At 35.5% G+C, this 22709-nt stretch overlaps 1 protein-coding gene across 3 annotated transcripts; it reads right to left on the bottom strand.

Moving 5' to 3' along the window:
- Positions 1-1918: 1918 nt before the first annotated feature.
- On the bottom strand, positions 1919-22225 carry LOC102701601. Of its 3 annotated transcripts, none has more exons than XM_015843315.1 (24): positions 21900-22225; positions 7316-7539; positions 7052-7157; positions 6803-6904; positions 6638-6703; positions 6421-6499; positions 6137-6284; positions 5902-6025; positions 5577-5754; positions 5454-5482; positions 5211-5359; positions 5027-5129; positions 4843-4938; positions 4675-4730; positions 4418-4541; positions 4246-4308; positions 4069-4128; positions 3725-3886; positions 3501-3574; positions 3300-3393; positions 3064-3200; positions 2571-2651; positions 2146-2251; positions 1919-2063 (listed from the first exon to the last, which is right to left on the bottom strand). In XM_015843315.1, exons 2-24 carry the CDS (start codon positions 7522-7524, stop codon positions 2004-2006), a joined length of 2406 nt encoding a protein of 801 aa, XP_015698801.1. In that variant the 5' UTR covers positions 7525-7539; positions 21900-22225; the 3' UTR covers positions 1919-2003. The 3 variants fall into 3 exon arrangements, with proteins under 3 accessions (XP_015698801.1, XP_006664478.1, XP_015698802.1); XM_006664415.3 differs by lacking the exon at positions 21900-22225 and adding an exon at positions 8580-8834; XM_015843316.2 differs by lacking the exons at positions 1919-2063; positions 2146-2251; positions 2571-2651; ... (1 more) ...; positions 3501-3574; positions 21900-22225 and adding an exon at positions 8580-8834 and having other exon boundaries at positions 3306-3462.
- Positions 22226-22709: the final 484 nt, after the last annotated feature.

The raw sequence follows: 22709 nt of genomic DNA, 5'->3' as shown, positions 1-22709 counted from the left end.
CTATCAGTGTGGACGATGACTACGTGACTTAACCTGGGACTCCAATTTCATATGTGAGCATTGAAAAATAGACAGTGTAAGGGCGAGTTCCTAAGGGCAATTAGGACCATTCTCAAAGGGGTTTTCCAGCCAATTTGTGCTATATAGGGTCAGGGGCAGAGCTACGAAAAAAATATATCGGGTGCAAAGCACGAGTAAACAATACATACTTTTATACCTACTAAAAGGCCATACTAAAAGAAAGTACTACCAAGATACCATTTAATAAATATAAAATGCAAAGAAACAAAAGGTAGACCAAAATTATCAGGTCATAGTTTTAATATTAGTGAGCGCATATTTTCAATTTTGAATAAACTAAATGAATCCTTAGGGTCTAAATAAATTAGTACACATAGGGCTGCGTCCGTTTGGGGAGAGGTGGGTTAGTTATCTGGCGCGGAAAACGTAATAATAGATTAGTATATGATTAATTAATTATTAATTATTAAAAAAATATAAAATAGATTAATACGATTTTTTAAAACAACTTTGCTATAAAAATTTTTCGCAAAAAATACACCGTTTAGCAGTTCGGGAAGCGTGCGCACGGAAAAAGAGAAGAGTTAGATATCTAACTCGTGTGGCCGAACACGGCCATAGTATGAATCTCTATACTTTATTCACTGATCCTGCAATTTATCTCACATAATTGTTGATCGATTATAACTATAAAAAAATATTGTATCAATTTTCAAAATAAAAAGTACATGATTATTGAAGAAAACTTGCAGGTTGTGGGGAGCTGTGGCCCCTGCCGGTCACTCCTTCGCTCCGCCATTGAAGAGGGTGGATTGCTACGGTTCTACTTGTATCTTCGGAGCATTTTTTAGTATTTTTTAGAGCTTTTTCGAGGAGAGTTACTTAGAGGGTTATCGAAGGTTTGCTTGTTTCATCACAATTCGTAATCTTACTAAATTTTGGCATTATCAAATTTTAGTAAGAGAACAAATTAACACGGTTTGAATACCCTAGTGGTACCAAAAATGTACTCTCAAACATCCACGCTCAAATTGGTTAGGAAATAAAATATGCTTCCACTTTTCTATAACTCGAACAAAATAACCTACCTCCTTCCTCACCAAAAAAAAAATATGGTGACCTCGTATTAAAACGAACCAAACCAAACATATCTTTACCAGCAGCTTCAGAGGGACAGAACAATGCTTGCACAAACAATGCATCCTGTATATATACACCATATGGAATTCACCCAGCCACACTTAAACAGTAGCGTTGTAACTTGGAACACCTTCTTGGGTGTGGAGAAATAGTTCCAATTTTTATCATTCATATCTCTTGTTGGGCATTTATCTTTTATCATTCTTATAAATGACATATAACAGATTTACCACCCGCTGTTTATGACATACAGGTCTTTATGTACCTATGATATATAGGTCCAATGACAAATATGTTAACACCATTTGTAAGAGTTGCAAAAAGTTAATTATTCCCTCTAAACAAGGGTGAAATGGCACGCGGCTGCCTTCAAACAAGCAACGGGGGTAATGTTCAGTATGAATTAATAGCAGAAGGTTGTAGTTCGTCTGGTTTTAAAGCTCGAGGATGGAACCTAGACCAAGGAAATATTTGAAAGACGTAAAACAGACTTACTCATTTCTTTTCCAAACATGATTTTCATACATGAACATTGATGTTTCATATAAATTACTCCCCCTGTTTCTAAATGTTTGACGTCGTTAATTTTTTTATAAACATTTAACTATTCGTCTAATTCAAAAAATTTACATAATTGTTAATTATTCTTATATCATTTCATTTATTATTAAATATACTTTTATGCATATATATATAGCTTTACATATTTTTTTTAAAAAAAATGAATAAGACGAATAGTCAAATATATATAAAAAAGTCAACAGCGTCAAACATTTAGGAACAGAGGGAGTATTACACAATCACAAAGATAAATAACTTGGCTCGTGCACTAGGGCATAAGCTCAATTTTGAGTTTTGAAGCCAGATCCCAGCTTGGCATTCCCAGGACGAGAGAATACAATCTGCATCAGTCAAGCCACTGAGTGAGTAATAGCTTTCTATATGTGTATATTGTTATCCACACTACAGTACTATAGAACTTGCCTGGTAAACTCCAAGTGTCCTGGACTTGAAACCAGCAGCAGAATACATGAAATAGTACTCCCATGTACGGGTGAACCTCTCATCAAAGCCCAGGGCCAAAATTTTGCTGCAAATACAAGAGAATGTTCTGTAAATTCCCATACTAAGTCCCTCTGTTTTATATTATAAGATATTTTGGTCCTACTGAGATTCATTTGTGGATCAATAAATATGTTCTGTATATGTATCTAAATTTATTAGCATCCATACAAACCTAAAAGACATCTTACAATGTGAAATGGAGTTAATATTACTGTGTTCATACATTCGAAGTGCTACATTCGGGATTTGCTTCAACAATGGACGAACCATTTGTTTAGATATATAACATACAAACCCTACGGTACCAGTTGCTAACTTTGAATAAAGGGGATGCATCTACTTACTCTTTGTTGGCCATGAAGTTGTCCCTCCAGCGTACAAGAGTTGGGTAGTAATGGTGCCCAATATTCTCAACGTGCTCAATGCTGCACATGCACTCGATGTGCATCCAATCGAAACCAATCAAACAATGTATAGTCCAGTCAATATAAATACATCTAGAGAAAATCCAAGAAATATCATTGACAAACCGCCAGTTCCAATAAATACCATCGATGGGTGTGGTTTTCATGAAATGTCACCGTACAAGCGATTTTATCCCAAAAATGTCAGTACCATTAGGGTTCTAAATTAGCAGCTCTCTATTAAGCAGTATATAATGAGCAGCGCATTTGATCGTACGAGATGGATGAAACTCTAACGATAATGGCATTCCAGTCGTTTGTATGGTGGCATATCATGGAACTTGATGCATTTCTTGGACTTGGGTGTTTGTCAATGACATGTTTTAAGTGATGAACAATTTATCGAGCATCAAATGTCTGATCTTTAACACACCAGAGCCTTGATGCAGCAGACATAGCAGATGTTATTCGGGTCAGACAAGGAATGCAACCCCCAGGGAAAATGTATTCTTTTATAAAGTCTGAGCTTCTCCGGTACTCGTCATACCGTTCCTCTGGAATTGAGCTAAACTGCAATAATCCCGTATAAATTTTAATTGGGTATAGCAAAACCAAGTGTGTACAGTTTGTACATAGTCTATGACAATGACAACGACAGGTTGCACGCACCTGTATAACAAATATTCCATCTTCGGCCAAGAGGGACTCACAGCAGCCAAAGAATTCATCCATGTATTCATGACCAACTTCCTCAATCATCTCGCTGAATTGCATGCGTATGTAGCAGGTATGAATTTTTTTTAGGTGATGGATGATTAGCAACTTGATCAGTCTACATTAATATAAAGTCACATCAGCAACACTACTTACCAGCATATGATTCTGTCATATTTGTGGCAAGCTGGTATTTCACGGTAGTCACACAGCAGAAAAGTTATTTGGTCCTGACAATGAATAATAATAGAGTTTTACGAATGATAATTTATCAGGATTTTAGCATGCAGATTTAAGTAGGACTAAACTAACACGAAAACTGATTCCAGTAAATCAGATGAACAAATGATTTGAAAGGGATTGGGTAATAGTGTACTAACAGCTAAACCTGCTTCTTTCACCCTTCTTTGGGCGTATTTAAGTTGCTCCATGGACTGTGTAACTCCTGTGTATTTGCAGCCAGTTTGCTTCACCACTTCAATAGCCAAACTGCCCCAACCACTACCAATCTCAAGAACGTCTTGATCCCATTCCACTTTAGCCTTTGATTAAGTGGACATATAAATTGCAAGGTTGAAGGAACATCAGACCATTTATGTGGATAGGAAAGGCTTGGATTCAACTTAGTAGTAAATATAAATTAAGAATTATATGTTCTCTCATGATATATGATGGGGGAGTGCTAGGTTTCAACACGAAATTTCGTATATGATAGCATTATCACCTTGTCAATTAGAACTTTTACTTTACGCAGCTGAGCCTCTTCTAAGCTTTCTTCCTCATCCTACCAAATAATGTGGCAATAGACAACTATACATTAGTTCAATGTATTAACAACAATCCACTACTTCTGAGTTATGATAGTTTACAAACTGCATAAAAACTCACATGTTTAGCTTACCATAAAAATAGCAGAGGAGTAGGTCATTGATTTATCAAGAAAAAGCGAGAAGAAATCATTACTCTGTAGGTAGAATTACAGAAACATTGTCAAGCATCCACAAGCTTTATAAGAAAAAGAACTAGTCATGTTAATTTAATGGATAACGAAAAGATGACATATACACACTGACCAAATCATAATGCTGAGAGACGTTTTGACGAGTTTGTGCTACAGTGTTCTTCCTTGAGAGGTGCCGGAGGAAATATTTAGCAGATGCAAACCCAGCAGTAAGAAGCAAGGGTGTCCACCAACCTCTGAAAACCAGGCCATTAGTCGCTCAGACAAAAAGACTAATAAAAAGCCGAGAAATATACACATATGCTACTTTGCTTTGAACATTTGATCAAATAACCTAGTGGAGTTACTGGAGAATTTAAGACTTGATACCTTGTACAGGAAATCCTGCTAGAACTCCTCTGTGCATCTCTGTTAGCAATGAGAATCTGCAGTGAAATGAGATGAATAGATGACGTGCTATGTCTGAAAATAAATCGATTAATAGCACTATAGACAAGGATTACAATGAAACTAATAGACTAGAATATATAGTATTACCAGGAAAAGATTCAGAAGGCCTTCTCTCTTATTTGTAAAAGAGAAGTACCCGTTAATGTAGGCATCTGCCAAACCAAGGTCTGCTTCTGTTGCAATCTGAGAAACAGCAAGTCTGATAGGATCAACACACAGATGCATCACTGATATGGAAAATTCATTGATTTTTTTCCTAGCAGAAGAGAACCTTCCAATAAAATAGTGGATCATGTACTTGCAGGATAGATTTAACATTGCATTTCTTACAAGCTTCACCGAAACTAAACATTGTACCACCTTCTTCAAACAAGCTACACAAGAGTTAATAAAGTAAGAATGGTAACTACATAATTATAGATTTAAAGTGCATCAATTTATATGAGAGAACTCACATCAAGTTGCCAACAGAGATGTACTGGTTGAGAAATCTTGACACCAGAAGACGTGCGCCGGTCTCTGTCCATGACAGGACCATTTGCTTTGGGTTCACAATAGGATCAATCTTCTTTCCAAGCAAACTTTGAGCTGCTGCTCTGCCAACCTGCATCAACTCAATACACCCAACATGATAACAGGTCCTGTAAATGGTTGTGTGATTGAAAGTCAAATGTGTGGATATGTTATTCAGGAAAAACCTTCAATCCATCTTCATGGAAGCCACAACCTGTGATACAGTACCAAACAGACAATTCATTTCTAGTTCAGACAGATGTAGCTTTTGTATATGTAAATGTTTTAAAATTAATGAAATAAGCTACCCTGATATGTCCCGCAGAACCATATACCTCTCTTGCCCTGGATCTGACCAAGGTCAAGAGAAGCCTTTGAAGCAGCCACAGCTGGAACAAGATGACTTGTATTCCACTTAAGCAAAACATGGTTGGGAACATGAGAGGGATTCACTGTCACCAGAAAAGTCCGGGTAGATTGAATGTTCTGGTAATTCAAAAGATATGAACATGTTATCTTTTTATAGAAATATCATCTTGCCATTGTATTCACTATCCATCCATGCATGCAAAAATCAATTAAAGCAGTGATATTAATTTTCAATATTGATTGGCCTTGGTATTTGATATGTACCTGAAGCAAATTCAGCCAGTAGGTAACACAGAAACATCTGCTTTTGTTACCCATGAAGTTACAAGCACTCCATGCTGATGAATTAAATGGCATAAAACTTTCATCACAGTGAAGGTATATATCACTGCAGTGGAAGCAGAAGCATATGTAAATCACTAAATCAGTGCTGTCACTAATTACATCAGAATAAAGTGCATGATATATTTATTAAGCACTAGCAGGCTGCAGCTAATACCTATAGGCATACCGAAAAGCACCAAGAATTCTCAATTCTTCATGTGTTGCTTCTGTTCCTAGTAATTTTAGAGCATCAGTTGCATGGGTATCAACTATGATTCTGTCATACATCTCCTCCAAACCATCAACCTCTAAGACTCTGTAACCTGATGCCAGCAACATAACAATGCTCCAATTACACAATGAACATCGTGTCATTATCTTTTGCATAGATGTCATAAATGGTAATAGAAAAATGGATCCGAATTAACCAAGAGCTTTGCAACACAGTAAGGCATGCACCTCTGTCAAAACTTGAAATGCATTTTACTTGGCAGTTGGTTTTAATTCTACAGCCCCTGCTTTCCAATTCCTCTTTTACCTGCTAGTATGCACTAATTGTGATGATCAATCATTGAACAATGCATGTGATTAATAGAACCTTGAGCTCAATTACAATATCATGTAGACTTCCTCCTATATATACTCAGCTCTATTATACTGCAACTTTCCAAAATACCTTGTTGATATAGGACTGAGAATGGCCCTTGACAGTGAGCTGCTCGCCACGACCAAACTGAGAAAACTGAATGATCCCATTGAATTAAATAGCAGCCACAAATTATGCGCAGTTTGGATGTAATGAAACAATTCAAGAAATGGGGAAAATCAAACAAATAGTCACCTGAAGAATGTGATGCTTATGGAAAAATGATAGCACAAAGAAAGCGGAGAAGCCCAAAACTTGTTGTGATGGACATGGCCAGATGCAACAACAGATTGGAATCTGCAGCAAGTATATATTGTTGCCAGCAAATTCAAAGATGATACAAGGAAGATGAGGAAATGCCACAGCTAACAAATCACAACTAAAAACAGTGAGATAATAATGATGCATATCAAGTAGCATAAGTAACTAGATTAAGGCTAGTACAAGATAAGCTTCTTGGAAGAGCTGACAGTATCCGTGGGACTGAATAAATTGGCCCAAAGTCTCGTTCAGGTTCAGATCAGGATTGTTTTTACGATCCTCCAAGTACCTTGAATTACAGAAAAACAAAAAGAAAATTAACCATCCATACAGTATACAAAGCACACATGTTTATCTAGCAAATAGGTGTGGCAAATATTTATGCTCATGTAACTGAGGTGTCTCTACAAACTAAGAACACAACTAGTGGACTTATAAACAGCTCACCTGAGAGCATCACTCTTGAACTTGAGTATATCACTGATCATGCACCAGAACCTCGGGTTTAATGCGTTACTCTTCTGCGCCAAGAGGCCTGAGATGCCATTGCCACTGGCCCATTCACATGCACGGCCAACATCCAATTGTGTTCTTACAGAGAAGGACATGTCTGATCTCTCCATATTGGCCCCAAGAACTTCAAACCATTGCATCATGTTTGGACATGTCACCTGTAATCAAGGCATAAACATAAGGAAAAAAGATAACTATTACATATAGAACTGTAAACGGTACATATGTACATAACACAGGAGCATAGATGTCAAAGGAAAACAGGTGAAATTTATATAAGAAATTTCTCTGATTGTGGAGGTAAGACACATTAATATCAGGTCTCTGCAATAGGTGCAAGCAGTTTTCATCCCAGACACTTAATCAAGAACCAGTAAGCTAAGTCTACAAGAAATGCCCGAAGAAAAAAGACAAAATGGTTAAAATGGGGAGCACAGTCAAGGCATAACACAAAAGAAAAGCTACAGCACCCTGAGATAGTTCCATGGAGAATGATGTGCCAACCAAATATTGAAAGTAAGGTAGAACTCCGGTTGATGAGATCGGGGGTAATCTATGCCCCGAAATGGTTCGACCCTAGCTTCTATCCCTGGTGGCCGATGCATATATATCTATATTGATGGAAAAAATAATTTGTAAAAAAACTTTTATATATGTATTCTTAGCGATCTAAAAGCCAATGCTGCAAAATTAACTTCAATGGAAAAACCATAAAATCAACTTCAAACGTAAGGTTAAAAAATCAAATTTTGGCTTATAAACATAAGCATAAACAAAAAGATGGGGGCAATTGAATCAAATGGAAAAAATATTCTTTAGGAATGTGATTGAATATACCATTCCTTTCAGCTAGCAAGTCAAGAGATGATATATACAGACCTTAAACTTACATCGATCAAGGAATGTAGGTTTAGCTAGAGCCCAAAATTCCTTGTAACTATTGGTGGGCTTGTAATGGATATGCTGACAAGTTTATAATCCGCTGCAAGAATCTTTTAGTTCTAAATTAGAAAAAAGTAAATGCTACAGCAGCTCTTATAAACTGTTCACATGGCAAGCTCCTGATGCCCGTAAATATGTACAATGCCGGAGTGAAAAAAAATGGCTTGATTCTGGATGAATCCATTCTGGGGGGAGTAGTTTGGAAAGACCAAGGGAGCGTAGGAGTCAAGAGATCTCGAATCCGATCAAAGCTCACCACTGTTGCGCGCGGCCGGTGGTCGCACTCGCACTCGCACGCAGCCATCGCCGTAGCGGCGGTGGATGGAGGAGGGCACGCGGAGATCCGCGGCACGAGCGCCCCCCTCGCTCCCTATCGCGCGATGCTCTGAACCCTGCAGACGCCGCCGGCCCCATTGAGCGGAGGGGTTGCCTTCCGCGTCCCCTCCCAGCGGTACTGTGGCCGCCGCCGACGGCGGCGGCGGCGGCGGCGGCTCCAATCTCTTTACGCTAACCAGCGTCGATTTGGTTTTTATTTCATTTTCTTACAAGAACCAGTGTTTTGATCCGTGCCTATGCTTCACCAGAAAACGTTGGTTTTGTCATTTTGGTGAACATTAGCCTTTGAATCTAGCATAGCTCGTGTAATGCTCTCTCCGGTTTGTTTAATTAACTCCGATGACCTTTGTACGTATGTTTAATTCTTTGTCTTATTTAAAAATTTTATGTAAATATGTAAAATTATAAATCATGTTTAAAATTACTTAGTAATAAATTAATTCATAAAACAATAATTTATAATTATTTATTTTGATAAGCTAAATGGTCAAATATAGAAGTAAAAGACAACTGCGTCAATTAAAAAGCGGAGGTAGTAAATAGTTTTAACACAAATTAAATATTATAAGAATATATTTAGCGATGAATTTAATGGAATTTATGTGATAATTTTTACTTTTTAGCTTAACTTCTATTGTGGCGTTTTTTCGGAAAGACCACAATTACTTATACAATATTAATATAATTTAAAGAGAAGTATATTACTTGTACTATATAATATGTATTAGATCTACTATCTTATCTTTGTTTATCCCTCACTTGCCTATTTGTTAGTCAAAGAAACATTTGCCATGAAAATTGTTATATCCAATCATCTGCTCAGATCATCTAACAAATTTAGGTTTGTATTAGCATATTATTATAGTGCTAATCTACATAACCACAATTTTCTTCATTCTATTATATATGAATACAAAGTAGACAGTATGGCTGATATCAGTGCCATGGAAAACGGAATACGGATGTCGGACGGAGAGGGTGCCGTCAAATGATTAATCGGAATACGGACGATTACTCGGAATTATACGGAAATATAACGTTTAATATATGTATACATTAGTATTATTGATTCTTTTGGGATATTTAAATGTCTAAGATCATATAAAATAGATGTATTTATACCATTATTAATTTGAGCAATTATAAAAATAATCATGTCGTGTAAAGGCTAGAATTTCATTCTAAATAGTAATATTTTTAGTTTATTTTTATTATAAACTGTAAAAAATATAATAAAATATAAATGGTACTAAACATAGGCACAAATATAAGTATAATTAGTTGCCGATGATAGAAATGTCAAACATACCAAAATAAAATGTATAGAGTCTAGATAGGTTAGCTATTGTGGCGGGTGATTTTTGTATTTATACGGATTATGCGGACGATTAAATGGAAAAACGGATGATTAATCGCTAAATACGGAAATTTAACGTTCATAGACGTAAAATGACGACCGTATCATCGATACGGGACGGTTTTACTACCGTCACCGATTAAACGGCCGACTAAACGGCCGAGTCGGCCGTTTTCCACAACACTGGCTGATATCAATGATTGTACATGGGCTACATAGCCCCGGTAGCACAACTTACCATATTTCTTTTTCAGAAGTTGGGTGCTACTCCTGTAGTTATTCTTTGGTTTAGGTTGGGGTTCATGCTACTAGAAATTGGACACAAATTATTAAGATGCCACATTCTTGGCTTCATCACCATCGAGGTTGTCGATGTCAAGCTAGACCTATTCATGCAAATCATCAGCATCAGTCATGGAGCTCACATGCATTGTCGTGAAGAGGAGAAAGGGTAGCAACTATCTTATGATCTTTGTTCCAACTTCCTAAACCCCATGGTAGGATTGATAATATATGATGAAATAGAGCCCAGTTCCTATCACCGCTTGTCAGCAAGGCAAGGTGAGAGGTAGTATACGGAGAGGGACATAAGGAGACAGATGTGAAGAAGAAGTGGTAGAGATAGTGAAGCGGCATCATCGACACTTGGGAGTGTTCGTAGGCAGTAGGAGGGGAAGCAACATTAGAATAGCTTGACGGGTGGTGATACATTAGAATAGTAGAAGGGGAAGCAACATTAGAATGGCAGTGAGGGTGAGGTGGTGATACATATGGAGGAAAAGGTGTCTTATACTGCTTGACGGGAGTAGTGGAGGAAGAGTGAATACATCATAAAGAGATATGGTTGCTCGTGGAGTGAATACCTAAGATAAAAGAGTTGAAATTTGAGATTTACTATCATTGGATATAGACATATAAACCGGTTAAAAATAAAATACTTATGTGTAAGGGTTTTAATATATATGACATAGAGATAACCTTACCTATGTTACAACTTACAACTATATATGTATTAAACGCTACATCTGTAAGAGATAAGAGCCATTATGGATATGTACTCATCACTAAAAAGTGTTGTCTTCAATAGAAATATTTAACCGTCGCTATAGACGGTCATTATTGATATTGTAATATGTAACATATTTTTTTAGCTATCACATATGACTCGTTGGAGATGTGAGATATAATGGTAGCGATATAATCAACAATTGAGATAAAAATAAACCACAACTCTAAATTTATTCATTCCTAATTTTTAACATTAGTAAATAGTGAGAAAAAAACATACTGACCGTAGAACCAAATATAACTTCATAACTTATTAACTATGGATCCGGATCTCTACCATTATGATAGTGTCATTATAATCAATCACATGTGGGTCTTACGGATGATGGGGCCTTACACGTCAGTGGTTGTAATGACAGTAACATAATGGGAGAGGTTCTGACCATTAACTATGGATTTTTGAATCATTAAATGGTAAGGAAGCTTTGTTGTTTCCAAATTTCTAAATTGAATTAGTGGAAATTTACATATAACTTTCAACAAATTTAATAAATTAGATAGTAATGAATAGTAGTAAATCTCAAATTCCAACTCTCTTACTTTCAACAAATTACGGATTTCTAAAAATGAATCATTAATTAAATCAATAATTAGAAAGTAATGAATGACATATCATTATTTTATAATTTTGTTTATGGGAATTGTAAATAAAATAAATTAGTTATGTTACAAAAATTTAAAACAAAATTTAGCTATAACTTTCAAAAAAAATATTGTCAAACACATTTATGATATCAATAATAATAAACCGTGCACAACACATGGTTGCAATTAGTAGTTAATAGTGCTTCTTAACGTCGTACTTGGTATTTTAACTCATTCCAAGCTATTTGTATTTTAGTTGAGTTGTTTGAAAGGTTAGTGTTTATTAATTAGTACGTTGTTTTAGATAAATTGGTCAATCTAAAATTACAATAGTAGTGTATATGAAACAGGGACCATTAACCAAACAACATATTTGTAAATGAAAAATAAGTTATAATTCTTTTATTAGAAATGTGTTTTTAGTTATCAAAAATAAAGGCTAAAAAAATAAAAAGTCTCAAAATCAACTTTAAATTTAATTATGCTAAAAATTTAAATTTTGACTTATAAGCAGAATCAGAAACGAAAATACGTGGACCATAGATCTCGCTGAGGCAACCCGTGATGGCCAATCCAAGCCAGCTGTTTTTTACTCGTCGAGGTTAAAGTTAAGAGCAATTTTACGGTGGTCAAGAAGATATCAGTAGGTACCACTTCTTTCTGTATAAATTTTAGTATCTCTTATTATCTTAGGTGTTAGAAGATAGCAAATTTTACATTAAAATTTTGATTTCTCGTGATACATGCTTGAAGACTATAAAATTGCTCTAAAGTTAAACATCCTTTAACGAGTCGAAACGCAACTCACCATCGAACACACCGCTGCAACACACATGTATGCATGCATACCCGGTACGTATATGTCGATCTGCACCCACCGAGTTGTAGACCATGGAGGCGAGGTCGAGACGGAGGACGTGCTCGCCGCCGTCGACGTCGACGGCGGCTGTCCGGGCAAGACTGCCGCCGAGGCAGTCCTCTTTCTCGTACACCGTCACGCTGATGCCGCCGCTCGTCGCCAGCTCGTGCGCCGCCGCAAGCCCGCTTGCTCCGCCGCCGACCACCGCCACCCTCATCATCCTTCCCTGCCGATCGATCGAGGCGCGCTGGCTAGCTACGGAGTACTAATGATACCTCTCCTCTATTAATCTTGCTCGGCCCTGACCGCTCGTGACTCTAATATTGGACACTGGGGCTGTATATATATAATATATATGACTCTATAATCGTTTCTGGCGTGGGTGTTTTTTTAAACATTCTTTTGGTCCCTTCTTTTATTTTTTAATTCGTAAAATTATATGTCGCGCTTAAAAGCCTTTTACTACTGGAGCAAATCTTAAAAAATAAATAATTATTGTGTGATTACTTTTAAGTACAATGTAAGTTTAAATAAAATTCAAAAGTTAACGGCTAAATACAGAAAGAGTACTATGCGTGAATCCTGTAGCAGAGGTATGTATGTATAGCCAAAATTTTGAGCTAGTACCCCTGGTCCTCACTCGAGCGTGCCCTGCAGAGTCGCAATGTAAAATTTGGAGACCCTATGTAAAATTGTAACAAAATCTTGATATAGTACTAAACATAACTGATGGAAATCTTGGTTGAATCCCCCCGGATGGAATTTTCACATAGGTTTATGCGCCCTATCTTTACGCTTATATATATTTTTATAAGTTAAAATTTAAATTTTTTACTTAAATTTGAAGTTGATTTTGGGGTTTTTTCACTGAAGTTTATTTTCTGGTGTCTTAGCTTTTAAATCACTAAGAATACGTATATAAAATTTTTATTTACAATTTATTTTTTATTTATAAATATACCGTTGAATAATCAACCTATATTATCGGATCAAAGAAGGAGCTTGGAGTGCCTTTCGTTCAGCTAAGTGTCTGCCCTGTCGCCATAGCTAAGTGTGATGTTCTTTTGCATGAGTTATTCTCATATTTTTGTCGGTTTTTACACACACAGTTTTCAAACGGTTCAACGGTGTGTTTTTTTCTAAAAAAGTCTGTGTATAAGTTTATCTTGTCATATTTTAAGATAGATTTTTAACTTTAGTAATTAAATTCATCATTACATCACTAAATAGCTATAAAAAATAAGATAATCTTTTATCTTTCATCATTCAAATATCAAACAACACAGCCTTGATGAGAAATTAATACATTTATGCCAGTATGGCTATAGTATTCTTTCCTCGTGCCTTCCCATCATATATATGGACCAGCTTTTACTTGAAAGAAAATTGTTGTGCGTACCACCCATCCATCCAATTTATGTACGATTCAATTGATCAATGGCTATAGTACCATTCACTTTATTCCTTTTATCTAACGTATGGTTGTATAGAAATAGTCGCATGTAGATAATACAATTGTACGAATAACGGGATTCTACTTGAAATATATGTATGAGGAAAGTATCATGTACGCACGCATGCATTGCAAGGAGAGGAGAAGAAAACAATTTAATATATGTAGCTGGCCCACATGGTATAGCTTGGGGGAAATGGAACAAAGTCACAATTAATAAAACATACTAAGGGCAGTAATGGTAGAAACCGACACGGTTGTTATGGTATAAGAAATCATCTATATAAACTATTTTTCATGATGAAGACGTCTTTGAGTAATAATAATTTTCTCTTTATCTCTTCTAATGTTATATATTCCACCAATGGTGAGCATGACACATGCCCCAAAAACTAGTGGTTTCTCTCCATTGACGAATTTATGGTTTCTTGGTGCATTGGGTGAAGAGAAGACTTGATTTCTTCGTAAGAAAACATTTTCTAAGTTTTTTCCTATCTTTCTTCATTAATTATGTTGCCATGAGATCATTTTGCTTATGTGGCACGCCATTTAATGAGAATAGAAACCATCATTAATATATCGTTGGTACTGCCTAAGCGAACAAATTTTTTTTGAAAGACAAGACGAAAGGTATTATGGGGGTGTTTAGATTGAGAAAATTTTTGGGAGAAGTGTCACGTCAAATGTTTAACCGGATATCGGAAAGGGTTTTCGGACACGAATAAAAACACGAATTTCACGACTAGCCTAGAAACTGCGAGACGAATCTTTTGAGCCTAATTAATCCGTCATTAGTACATATTGGCTACTGTAACACTTATGGCTAATCATGGACTAATTATGCTCAAAAGATCTGTCTCAAGATTTCTTTCATAACTGCGCAATTAGTTTTTTGGTTCATCTATATTTAATACTTTATTTAGATGTCCAAAAATCGATGTGATGTTTTTTGAAAAAAATTTTAGGAACTAGACAAGGCTTATATAAATACGAGGTTGAATTATTGGGTGAGGTTGCATGTGTCCTGACGACCTTGCATGGAAACTGCTCATGTGATTTAATAATTACTACATAAAAACTCTGATAGCCCTGTATTTTCGCCATTCTAAACTTATAAAGCCATTCTAAAACTTATAAGTTAAAATTTAAAATTTTTACTTACATTTAGAGTAGACTTTAGGAATTTTTTATCGCAGTTTATTTTATAGCCTTGTCGCTAAGAACACGCATGTAAACTTTTTATTCACAAAATATTTTTTATTTACAAATATGTTGTTTGGTTTTCTCTAAATAAGTCAAACAATTGAAACTAGAGTTGCTGCAGAAAATTGTTTCTATGTCTAGATAAGATATAAAATGATTTTTGTTTCTAGCTCGACGATTTAATTCCACCTGCTTTATACAGTTACACATATTCCATAGACTTTTACCATGCTAGAAACATTGAAATTGGTGCACCATCTTATGACAGGAGAGAGATAATCGATTTATTATCGAAATGCTAAAAATAATTGAGAATAAGCATTAAGAGCACTTAGCGAGTTGTAACTTTATAAGAGTGACTTAGGCCATTCTCAGTGGCCCTTTTATTTGGCATTAATTACGTGCTACATCAAATATTTTGATGACATGACAAGAACTTAATTAGGAACGATAATATAACCCTTTCATCTGAAAGGCTTGTGGCGTTTTTTTTCAAGCAAATGAAAGCCGAATGAAAGTCCATCAAGACCAAACATTTTTTCATCTAAATCCCGTGTAGGGTCCACCTCCTATTTTCCTCTTATGCATCCTTTCATGCAGGAATTTAATGATTTATTATTAAGTCTATAAAACTGTGAAATGAAAGAAACCACTGAGAGATACCCTTTTATTTTCACAGAACAAAATTAGAACGCTGACATGTCATACTTGAAAACAGTGAATGAGATCATGTGAATGGCCTTAGAGATAGGACGAAAGAGAAGAATAAGACTATCACATCAAACAAGGTGAACCGATAACGGATGATTATTTTAGTAGAAATTATTTTAACTAGTGTGTTTTTTAAGAAGCCTTTCTATATATTATTTTATAAAAATATACTGATTAGTGGTTAAAAAAAATAATGTTGGCACTAAAAATGAGGACTTTTGTTTCATTTAGGCTTAGTTCAAACACAACCTAAGAGCAAGATAGATAGACTAACCCAGTAGACAGTAGTGCCAAAATATTTCTGCCATCAAAAGCTAATATAAAGTTAATTTATATAATAGCGACAAATAAACCTATACTATATTAATATATTGCTTATCGTTGTAGCTGTCTATATATTTGTACACGATTTTTCTTCTTTCTCCTTCGTTTCTCTACATAGTAATTTTTGGAACCTGCTTACGCTATATATTGTACTTGCTCTAAGTATGCAACTACGATTAGCTTATAGCCATGTGTTACTCACTCCACTCATGAATATTCAATATTTCGGGAAACATTTGGTTAAAATTTTTAAGAATTTATACATCAATATTTTTTCAATGTATCATGCCTTAGAAAATACAGATGCTGTTTCATAGTTTATTAGATTTTATATTATTACCCTGATATAAAACTATCACAATTTTTAAAGAGTTTGAAGAAAACTTAATTTAAATATCATTTATGACAACAAGGAGCAACTTTAGTTCTAGGATTCCAGGCTTTGGATTATACCATGACAGATAAGCTCATAGAACGTGATTTTCTAGCCATAACAGGGGGATATTGTTATTTGCAAATAAAAAATAATTTATAAATATATATATATATATATATATGTTAAGGCTGATAACTTTATTAAAAACCCTAAAATTAACTTCGAATCTAAGGTTGAAAAGCATAAAAATTAGGGTGATAGATTGGGCACCCTGCTTTGAAACCGATTATTTAAAGCTTTCCGCTTGGCTCCAAGAGGCGACCAGGAGTGGTTCTGTGTCCTTTTTATATTTCACTCGAGCATCGAAAAACAATTCATTACATCATTGTTTATTTCACTCGAGCATATCGTGATCGCAAAACTAATTCACTAGCGCCCCATATATTTATCTCTTTGCCGATTTATATGGCTTAGAAAAAGGTGTAGCTGACACTCTGCCCCATCGTTCACATGGAAAAAAAAATTTATCCGTCCATTGAGATCTATGGGACCATCTTTTCGTTTATACTCATGCTTATATACCTAAATTTAAATTTATAACCTTATAATTTAATTTTAGAGTTTTTTATCGTAGTTTATTTTCTAGCCTTACCATTTAAATCATTAAGAATACATGTATATATATATAAATTTTATTCATAAATTATATTTTATTTACAAATATATAAATTGTCTTTTTACCTCAAACGCCCAAAAGATGACCCCACCCATCGAAAACAAACATCAAAATCTTTAATAAATATAATATAGATTTAAAATATACGTATGGAGAAATTCATTGTGCCAAGTGGGCACTCGGTGACATTTGTGTTAAGAAATATCAGATGATCTCATCCATCAAGAATAATATAGAATAATAAATCACGTGTTTATTCTATATAGAGGAACTGATCCCACCACATATTTCTCACAGAGAGGGAACCAATTACCATTTTCCTCCTACTCCTCTGCGTCCTTTGGCGACGAGTGCGACCGTTCTCAAACTTCACAGTTCTACGGTTTCCACCGTATCAATGAAAATGCACTTGACTTAGAGCATTTAACTTTTCTTGATTCTTATAAATATCATTAGACCCACATATCATAGACTCATAAGAGTCCATATATCATAGTGACAAATCTATTTTGACAACTCGGTCTGAGCGACAAAAAATTAAATTTCCGAACTTATTTTTTACCATACTTTCCATTCAAACAATTTTCACCGTCCCGCCATACCGAGCAGAGAGCACAACTGGCAGTTACGGAAGTCACTGGGCAATATTTTAGTTTATTGTGGTTAGCGTGTTCGCTAACACATCTCTGCTGTGTCAAAAAATAAGTGAATTTTTGAAAAACCAATACTCAAGTAAAATAATCTCCACGCTTCAATTTATTTATTCACTGTGATAGAAAGATACGCTAACATTACTTTCAAACATGTGCAATAGAAAATATTGAAGTTGTTTCATAATTTATTTGATTTTATAACCTTACGCTGATATAAAAGTATCACAGTTTTCAAAGAGTTCAAAGAAAACTTATTTTAAATATCATTTATGACTGCAGTGAGCAAGTTTAGTTCGAGGCTTGCAGGTTTTGAATTGTTATCAAGGCAGATGAGCTCATAGGACATGATTTTCTAGGAAGAATAAATTGGGAACTCTGCCTTGCAAACGGATTATTTTTGGCCTTTCGCTTAGGCCTTTGTAAAAACTTTTTACAAAAACATCACATCGAATTTTCGGACACACTATTTAATGTAGTCTAATTACATAATAAATTTCAGATTCCGCCTAAAAACCGTGAGACGAATCTTTTAAGTTTAATTAATTTGTCATTAACACGTGTTGGTTACTGCAGACCTTATGGCTAATCATGTTTTAATTAAGCTCAAAATGTTCATGTATATTTAATAATTTATTTATGTGTCTAAAGATTCGACGTGATGTCTCTAGCTAGGCAGGACCTTAGCCCCAAGAGGCGATCAGCAGTGGTTCTCTGTTCTTTTTCTAATTCACTCGAGCATCCTGCTCACGAAAGACAATTTACTACTACAGCATTTTTTATTTCACTAGAGCATATCGTGATCGCAGAACTAATTCGCTAGAGCCCCATATGGCCAAATATTTATCTCTATTTACCGATTAAAGGTATAGCTGACTGCTTTTTTTTTTTCAAAAAAAAGGTGTAGCTGACACTCTACGTACTCCATCGATCACATGGAAAAATTTCTGGTCATCCGGATGGACTCGTAAGCAAAACTCGAATGCCTCATCGTTTAGCTTTTTTTTTTTACAAAAAACCAAACAATATATTTGAAACGAAAAATAATTTACGAATAAAATTTTTACATACTTTTTATTAACCATCTAAAAGTAAATGCTGAAAACTAAACTACGATGAAAAACGCCCTAAATCAACTACAAATTTAAAATTAAAATTAAAATTTTGACTTATGAACATAAGCGAAAAGATGACACTGAAAATCTCAAATAAATATAATAATACAAATAGCTTGCTACAGTAATGTTTCCTAGGAGTATTATACCGCTAGTATTATATTTACTATAATAATCTCGATCATTTATTTAAAGCCTACTATAAGTAGTTGATACGATAGTATAAATAGTTTGATGTTAGATAAAATAAATGATCTAGATTACTTCTACTAACTGTAGACACCTAATATTAAATTTTAACATGGAAACCAAGAAAAGAAGGTCTCACTATACTGGACAGCTATAAACAACCAAAGAACACTCGAATACGTGTTATCATGTGTTCAGCAATGGTTACTTATTTTAAAACTATAAAAGAATTATCAATAAAGTCTTGGTATACGTGTTCTTAGTGAGTTAAATGTAAGACTGAAAAATAAAATATAATAAAAAACCTCAAAAATCACTTTAAATTAAGATTTAAAATTTAAAATTTTGATTTTAAAAATATAAGTAGAAACAAAAAGATGAGAGGATGGTAGTTGCGGGTACGGTCGACGTTCTTGGGTGCCGGTCGAGCTCGTCAGGGAAGCTTGATCAACTTCATACCCTTTGGCCCGATGGCGTCTTTGCTTCCTCCACTCCTTGTATTGCCACTGCCGCTGCTACCACCAGATCCTGTGAACCTCGAAGTTAGGGGGGCTGGATGTCACGCCCTGATTTTTGTTCGGGATTAAAAACCATTAAATAATTTTTTTTAGAAATTATATAGAAGTGTAAGCAATTTAATCAAGTGAACTAACAGAGGAAATTAAAATTTCCTTTCAAAATCATGGGTGGAAATATTTTTGTAATATTCTCTGTGCCTTAATTTACTCTCTGCAATTTCCCAGCTCAAGAAGTAATTTTAAGAGCACAAAGTTCATTTAATCAATTAATTAAATTGAAAAACCAATTTTAAATCCCCTCTTACCGGTCGGCCGTGTCGGCCCAAAGTCTTTCCTCCCTTCCCTTGGCCCGCTCGTCCCCCACCCTCCCCCATGGGCCGGCAACTATTTTCTTTTTCCCCTGCGAAGTTCTCTTTGCCTCCCTCTCCCGGTTTCCTCACTCCCTCTCCCCGACTGTCATCCCTTCCTCCGTGCCGCCCGTGTGTGCCAGCCCCATCTCCGGGACATTTAACTTTTTGTCACTATTACGAATATTCAAAATGGATTTATCACTGGACTCACATGTCATAGACTCATGAGGGCCCACATATCATAGACAGCGAGTATCAAATTTATTTTGACCACTAGTAAGAGGGACAAAAAGTTAAATTTTCCCCCGTCCCTTGCCTCCACCGCCGCCGACCATGCCGTCCCGCTGTAACGACCCTATTTTTTTATTCATTTATTTGCCATGTTGTGGTTTGGTTTTTCGCGTTAGAAGACCGACTCGTATGCATATCATCACAGTAGGAAAACACAATGAGACAAATAAAATCATTTATTTCATTTACATATGCATATTACATTCTTCTTTCATATTTCAAGTATACATCATCGTCTATTACTATGAATAGTACAATAGTTAAATAAAAATGTGGTGTTTATTGTAACACCAAATTAATTTAGGAGGTTACAAAATTTATCTTTTAGACAATATAGAAATATTGTGAGTTATTCATTCCATATACTTTGCAACTAGACCATATAGGGGCACAAAATTAGTAGCATGAGCCATCTCTACAAATTTCCATGAATATTCAATCTCTAGAAAACCCTGAGTTTTTGGGCAAATACAAATCAGTCCTAAACTCAGAGTTACCTCCTGAATTTTAAAAATATTAGGGGCTGAAATGAAAAAGGTATCAAATATCTACATTTTACTAAAATTTCCATTTTCTGGAAATCAGCAAAACTTCTCAAAATTTTCCACCGAGCAAGCAAATTTGAGGTGTCAGACTCTAGTGCTGCCAGCAAATTCTTTGTAGATGAGTCATCTCGAAAACACAATTCACAGTAACAAAATCTCTCAAATCCACCATAACTAGAGTTTCACCAGTAGGCCATTCCAAATCAATTCACATAGCACAGCCGTAGAACTCAGTACAACCAAAGAAGAGTTAAAGAGAGAGAAACCTGAGCAAGAAGAGGGCAAGACTAGCAAGCCTCAGGTGGAGCAGGGGCTCCAGCTCCAGGAGGAGCAGGTACCCCAGCTCAAGGAGAAGAAGATTGTTATAGCAAAATCATTCTGATCCAGAGAGTGGCAGTAGAAGCACATGAGAAGGAGTTATACCATCCATCTTTCAATATCAGAATAGAAGCAATAAAAAAGTAACAAAAACTTTCAAAACAAAGGAGGAGAGGGAATACTGCATACTAATCAGTAGCATTAGTATTTTTAGATGGATACAAATTTACATCAATCTGGAGTTTAGGTTAAAAGAAAAGTATTGCATATTTTTATAGTTGGACAATCATGGCTGGTTTGGGTGTTGTTATAGTTACGTTAGAAATAAATATTTGTTCATGAAACAATTAGTGAGAAATAGAGCCTGCATAAGAACCTGATATAAGTATTCAGTCATAATTATCATTTCTGGAATATAACTACCTTTAGAAGTATAGAGTTAGCCATCATTTTAGAACACTGTGTTAAAGGGAAATTATTCTAAACCTAGCAACCACTTTGAACTAATAAATCGTGTCAGATTGTAGTAGTAGTATATACATCACAGCTATGCAATCACAGTGAAGAATTTTAGAGGAGATATATATGTGCATGTACTGTATAGCAGGAGAAAAAAAGGGGAAAAAGGGGATTCTGGAGTTACTAAGATTACTTGTGAATGTTGGGGTCACCGGAGTTGCCAGAACTGCAACTGGCCTTCTCCACGGCGGCCACCATCGGAGCTAGGTGCGGACGGCCATGGGAGCTGCATGCATCCAGATCCAGGTGAGAGAGAAACAGAGAGAGAAAGTTAGAGAGCAGTAGAGAGTAAGGGGCATGGCAGGAGGCAAGCTTGGGGCTTTGATTAGCAGCAGCAGAGGAGTCACTGGAGGTAGATCACAACAGCAACAATGAAGAAATGGAGCTGCAGTAGCAACAGCAAGGTGAGAGTATATGTATGTGTGAGAGAGAGCAAGCAGGAGGAACAAGGGAGAGAGATGGAGAACGATGCAGTAGGTGAGGGGGTACAGTGAGCCTTCGCTATTGGTTTAGTAGTGCTTTTGCTTAAAGAAATTGATTCCAGAAATTAGAGTAATAAAACTTGAGTAGTTGTATTGATTCAGTTTTTCCAAACTATTTATTGTAAATTTATATACTGTACTATTCAATTATTTAAATTCTTAATTTCATCATATTGTTGATTAAATAAAGTCTATTTTTAAGTAATATTCAATAAATCACTTAAGTATCAGGATTTAAATATCTTGAAGTATACATTTTAAATTAGCAATCAGAACCAATGTTATACCTAACCAAATGCATTGAGTTAATTTCATAACACACTGTTCATGTGCATTGCATGCGTATATATCATACGATCGGAATATGTCTTTATTTGGTCCTTCGTATATTTTTTTAAAAGTTCGAGTTCCCGAGGAGTCAATCGTTTCGACTGGATCCAGAGGCACTCTTGGTGTTTTCT

The sequence above is a fragment of the Oryza brachyantha genome, chromosome 12 (assembly GCF_000231095.2).
Source record: "Oryza brachyantha chromosome 12, ObraRS2, whole genome shotgun sequence".
Taxonomy (NCBI): Eukaryota; Viridiplantae; Streptophyta; class Magnoliopsida; order Poales; family Poaceae; genus Oryza; species Oryza brachyantha.
This window is presented reverse-complemented; position numbering and strand designations above follow the sequence as displayed.